Source organism: Diadema setosum, chromosome 8 (genome assembly GCF_964275005.1).
Source record: "Diadema setosum chromosome 8, eeDiaSeto1, whole genome shotgun sequence".
In the NCBI taxonomy this organism is placed as follows: Eukaryota; Metazoa; Echinodermata; class Echinoidea; order Diadematoida; family Diadematidae; genus Diadema; species Diadema setosum.
In genome coordinates, this window is record NC_092692.1 from 30,860,292 (window position 1) to 30,866,335 (window position 6,044).

At 44.4% G+C, this 6,044-nt stretch overlaps 1 protein-coding gene across 1 annotated transcript; it reads left to right on the forward strand.

The window, feature by feature from the left end:
* Positions 1-2,414: 2,414 nt before the first annotated feature.
* LOC140232199 (uncharacterized) lies at positions 2,415-5,555 on the forward strand. Its single transcript, XM_072312337.1, has one exon. It carries the CDS (start codon positions 2,415-2,417, stop codon positions 5,553-5,555), a length of 3,141 nt encoding a protein of 1,046 aa, XP_072168438.1.
* The last annotated feature ends 489 nt before the right edge of the window (positions 5,556-6,044 follow it).

The following is a 6,044-nucleotide window of genomic DNA, read 5'->3' on the forward strand; positions in this document are numbered from 1 at the left end:
GCCATCCTCTTTAGAATTAAAGAGAATAAAAGGACATGGAAAAACGAAGTAGGGGAAAGAGTTATAACTCACTATTACAAGTGAAAAATGTTGCTGCGCTTTCCTCTCACATCCACGTCAGTGAAGTGAAGTCACGCACATTGCACTCTGGGAAACGGAGCTTGGTAAAGGAGCTAATGAATCCAGATCAAATTTCTCTTTTGGCACATCCGACTGAACAACCAATGGCATTATACATTCAGGTGCAGGACGGGAAAAGCTTCATACTTTGGCATATAATTGTTGATATAGGAGAACATAAACAAACTTCAAGTCAGAATAATGTGCGATCTAAACAAGCATTGCATTAATTGGCAGGCTGCCCTAAATTGACGTAAAGAAACGCAGATTGCTCATTTGTAGTCGTGTCGAAAACCGACAAATTCGTGATAAGAGTGCAATATAACATAATCTTTTAGAAAGTATGATGTTTTCAGGGTTTTGTAAAATCGAGTTTGTAATCATGAGACACAATCGTGTCATTTTGATACATATCCTTTCGATATCTCTTGTGTTATGGATACATGTGCATTGTACTATCATTTCTGGGCACTTGATTGTTCCGCGGAGGAATATGTAAATAAAGAGTTCGACAAGATGACCGAGATCGACCAAACACCTTGTTTGAGAGTCTGGGTATTTTTGGTGGTTATGATGGTTCGTTAGGCCAAAGTTAACCACCTCCCGTAACAAATTGGGGGCACGTCACAGGAGTTTGGCAGGGTTTCTGCGGACTTAGGTGATTTGGTCGGGCTTGATATGATCCCAGGAGTGTTTTTTCGTTCTCGCTTGGCCGATGAATTTCGGTGAGTAGCGTGGTGTAGCACTCTATGCTATGTCGTGGACATGGGCGATCGCGATACAGTTTACGTCGCGTCGCGCAACTACGTACAGTACTGTATGTAGTTTGCATCGTGATTGTTACAGTTTACTGTATGTGCAGGTGTTACGATTTGAGAAAGCATGATGCGTTTATGGCGTAGTGTGTGTGTGTGTGTGGACGCGGAGTGATATGTTATACATTTTGATGTAAATCGGTCGTCTTTCTGTGTCTGCGTGAGGGAAGCACACGTTCGTATTTCTTTCGGGATCGAAAGGGTTAATTTGGCACGTGCGTAGTGTTGAGGATGGTTTAGTCCAGTTATACGCTGCGTGTGTGTAGTGTCTGCGTGGAAACGTTGGTCAAACGTTGGTTGTTGGTCCCATACGTGGTGGTTCGTGTGTGGTTCAGCATACGGGTTATTCTACGGCGGTTCGTATGTGGTTAAGCATACGGGTTATTCCACGGCGGTTTGTACAGCTGTATGTGGTTTAGCATACAGGTGATTTCACGGTGGTTCGTGTGTGGTTTAGCACACGGGTTATTCCACGGTGGTTTGTATGTGGTTTAGCATACAGGTGATTTCACGGTGGTTCGTGTGTGGTTTAGCACACGGGTTATTCCACGGTGGTTTGTATGTGGTTTAGCATACAGGTGATTTCACGGTTGTTCGTGTGTGGTATAGCACACGGGTTATTCCACGGTGGTTTGTGTGTGGTTTAGCACACAGGTTATGCCATTGTCGTTCGTGTGTGGTTGAGCACACGGGTTATTTCAAGTCGGTTTGTATGTGGTTTAGCATACGGGTTATTCCCAGTCGGGTCGTGTGTGGTATAGAATACGGGTTATTGTTTATAGTGCGACTGGTTTTCTTCAGTTGAAAAGAGTTTTTCAGCTGGCTGGCTGGTGATAGTCAGGTTTTCTTGTTGCACTATTAACTGTACCTTACTGGTGCAGAATGGAGAAAGATCAAGAGTTTTCCATTGAGAAGTTTGTGGATTCACCCACAGTTGAGGAGTTGCTAACCTTGAAAAAGGTTGATTTGTTGCGTGTTGCAGAAAACTACAAGGTTCCTGCTGTGAAGAGTACAATGAAAAAGTCAGAGATTACACAGCACACAATCAAATTTCTTGTAGATGAAGAAGTATTTCCCCTCCAGGCATTGCGTAACTTATCAGGTAGTCCCCCTGGTGATGTGCAAGGGAGTGTAGAAGTACGTCTGAAAGAGCTTGAACTTGAGAAAGCGAGAATTGAGTTAGAGAGAGAGAGGGTTTCTCTAGAAAGGGCTCGTCAAGTCGGTGAGAGAGAGTATGGTGTAAGCGTCAGTGGTGGGCATTTTGATATCGCCAAAAATGTCAGAATGGTCCCTGAGTTCGATGAAGGAGATGTGGATAGATATTTCCTGCACTTCGAACAAGTGGCGGATAGCATGGAATGGCCGAAAGAAAAATGGCCTCATCTCTTGCAGACTAAGTTAAAGGGAAAGGCATGTGATGCTTATGCTTCACTTTCGCGCGAAGAAGCTCAGGATTATGCAACAGTAAAAAAGGCAATCATGAACGCGTACGCCTTGGTTCCTGAAGCGTACAGACAGAAATTCAGGAATAGTAGAAAACTAGAGTCACAGTCATTCAGAGAGTTTGCAAAAGTGAAGGAAATTGCCTTCACTCGTTGGCTGCAATCAGTAGGCGTGGCTACTGTTGAAGATTTGCGGGAACTTGTTCTACTAGAGGAGTTTAAGAGTTCACTACCTCAAGAGGTGCGTTCGCATATCGAGGAACGAAAAGTGAAAACTTTGTCGGTAGCTAGTACAATGGCTGATGAGTATACTTTGTCCCGTAGTCATGGAAACAGGTATGTAGGAAGCAAATATGCAGCTCCTAATCGTCTAAGTGTTGGCAAGACAAATTCTAGCAGTAAGACAGAGGTGAAGGCTGGTCTGGTGGTAGAAAATGAGACTGACAAGAAGGGTAGGAACACTGAGAAGCCTATTGTGTGTTTCCATTGTAGGCAACCAGGGCATGTGAAGTCTACTTGTCCCGTTCTGAACAAGAAAAAACAGGAAAAAGACAAAGAAAAGAAGTCTCATCCAAATGGATTGGTGAGTCGTTCGGTTGAATCGACAGGTGATGGGTGTGAACAAGTTCAGAGTGTGATTAAGTCAGCTGATCAAGACAAGATTAAGTCTCAGTATGAACCATTCACTTCTGTAGGCTATGTGTCATTGGTAGGGTGTGATGAAGCTAGAAAGGTTATTATCCTGCGAGATACTGGTGCATCCCAGTCATTGATTCTTGACAGTGTTTTACCTTTTGGGCAAACGTCGTCCACAGGCACAAGTGTACTGTTACAAGGAGTAGAAGGAGGTTACGTTGAGGCCCCTCTTCACACGGTCGATTTGCAGTCAGGCCTAGTTTCAGGAAGGGTGAGCCTTGGTGTTAGGAAGTCACTTCCTATGGATGGTGTAGCATTGATATTAGGCAATGATCTTGCAGGAGACAAAGTGACTATTCCAGTGGTCAGTGCAGTCCCTTTGGATAAAGAAGGAAATGAGACAGCTGCATTGGTTCAGGAATTCCCTGAAGTTTTCCCAGCTTGTGTAGTCACACGTTCCATGTCTAGGAAATCAGAGGAGTCTGAAATGAAGGCTAGTCAAGGGGATATCGGTCTAGAAGGGAGTTTCGTCTGTCGGTTAGATGATGTAGAAGTAAGCAAACCCGCAGCATCAAAATCACATGAGATAGGGGATGAGTCTCAGCCTGTAGATGAAAATGAGATTGGGTTGAACAAGAGCTCTTTGATTGATGCACAGAAGAATGATCCACAGTTGGTAGCATTGTGTGATAGTGCTCTTGCTGAAGAAGAAGCACTGAGTGAAAGGACTTGCTACTATGTGAAAGGAGATGTGTTGATGAGGAAGTGGATGCCAGTTGACTCTTCTAGTGATGAAGAATGGCGAGAAGTTCACCAAATTGTCATTCCAAGAGTATTTCGTAAACATATCTTGAGTGTGTCGCATGAGTCAGCTCTTGGTGGTCATCTTGGAGTCAATAAGACAGTTGACAAGATTTTGAAACATTTCTTTTGGCCTGGCTTGAGACGGGATGTTTCAGATTTCTGTAGAACTTGCCATGTTTGTCAAGTGGTGGGGAAACCTAATCAGAAGATTCCTCCTGCTCCCCTAAAGCCCATACCAGCATTTGATGAGCCGTTTAGCACAGTTATCATAGACTGTGTTGGTCCTTTGCCAAAGACAAAGGCTGGACATGAGTACTTGCTCACTATGATGTGCGCTTCTACGAGATTTCCAGAAGCTGTGCCACTTCGGCGTATTACTGCACAGAACGTTAGCAAGGCGTTAGTGAAGTTCTTCACAACGGTTGGCTTGCCAAAGGTGGTGCAATCAGACCAGGGTTCCAACTTCACTTCAAAGATATTTCAGCAAGTGATGCGTGAGTTGGGTATCAAATGTGTTACCTCGAGTGCCTATCATCCACAGAGTCAAGGCGCTCTGGAGCGTTTTCATCAGACGCTGAAGAACATGATGAGAACATACTGCTTTGAGGTCGAGAAGGACTGGGATGAAGGCTTGCCGTTGTTGCTTTTCTCGGTGCGAGAGTCTGTGCAAGAGTCCTTAGGATTTAGTCCCTTTGAGTTAGTGTTTGGACACGAGGTTCGTGGTCCATTGAAGGTCTTGAGAGAGAAGCTGTTGGGTGAGGATGAGTCACCTGGTTTGTTGAATTATGTGACCACGTTCCGTGGTAGGCTGACTCGTGCACGTGAATTTGCAGCTGGACATTTGAGAAACAGTCAAAAGAACATGAAGCAGTTGTTTGATAAGAGGTCCAGGGAAAGAATGTTCAGTCCCGGTGAAAAGGTATTGATACTGTTGCCCATTCCTGGTAACCCTCTGTGTGCTCGCTTCTCTGGTCCCTATGTCGTGGAGGAGAGATTGAGTGATGTGAATTACATCATTCAGACGCCAGACAGGAAGAAAAAGAAACGGTTGTGTCACATCAACATGTTGAAGAAGTATGTTGAGAGAAGTGCAGGTGAAAGTGCGAAGCCAGTCATGTATGTGGTAGGAGCAGTCCAAGATGTCCCTGTCCCCAAGACGAGGAAGGAGCTGATGAGATTCATGGGCATGGCTGGATACTACCGTCGCTTCTGCCATAACTTCTCGGATGTTGTGGCACCCTTGACTGATCTCCTGCGGAAGAACGTGAAGTTCCAGTGGTCAGCCGCATGCCAGTCTGCGTTTGACCAAGTGAAGGCGATCCTGTCGAGTGGTCCTGTATTGGCAGCGCTGGACTTCAAGAAAGGCTTCAGCCTAGCTGTCGATGCAAGCGATGTCGGAGCAGGCGCCGTGCTGATGCAAGCTGATGACGATGGAGTGGACAGACCGGTCTGCTACTTCTCAAAGAAGTTCAACGCGCACCAGCGGAAGTATTCTACCGTTGAGAAGGAGACCCTAGCGTTAATTCTTTCGCTCAGCCACTTTGATGTCTACGTGGGCAGCACAACTCAACCCGTTGTTGTGTGGACTGATCACAACCCACTGACATTCGTCAACAGAATGAGAAACAAAAACCAGAGACTGATGCGATGGAGTTTAATCCTACAGGAGTATAACCTTGACATTAAGCACATTCGCGGAAAGGAAAACATTGTGGCAGACGCCCTTTCTCGTGCTTAATTCAGACATCTCAATATTTTGTCTTGTTGCCAGATGCAACATTTGTGCAAATGTATTTTATGTTTGTAACACTTTCAACAGGTGTAATTTTGTTTTGCAAGTACACAGGACAGTGTGTGTACATCATGTATATGTACAAGTGGTACATGTATGCATCTTGCATACACTATAATTGTGATGCCAACAGCATGAATGGCACTTTGAATGTGTAAATAACAACATGGAAGTATCTTCAGACATGTTTGCGTTAATAAGGAAACACAGCAAATTATATTTGTGCTTTGAGTCACTCAACAAAAGAAGACACTATGAAGGCTGTTTTAAGTTATGCTAGCCATCAACAGTTGTCAAGAATGTGAGTTGTTGGTAAATTGATTTCAAACAGGTAGTGTCGCTGTTTGTATAGAGAATGTGGTGTATCGAGTAATGTAGGCACAGTTCAGGTACTTGAAGTTTCATACTTGTACATGTACAGGTATTGGTTAAATT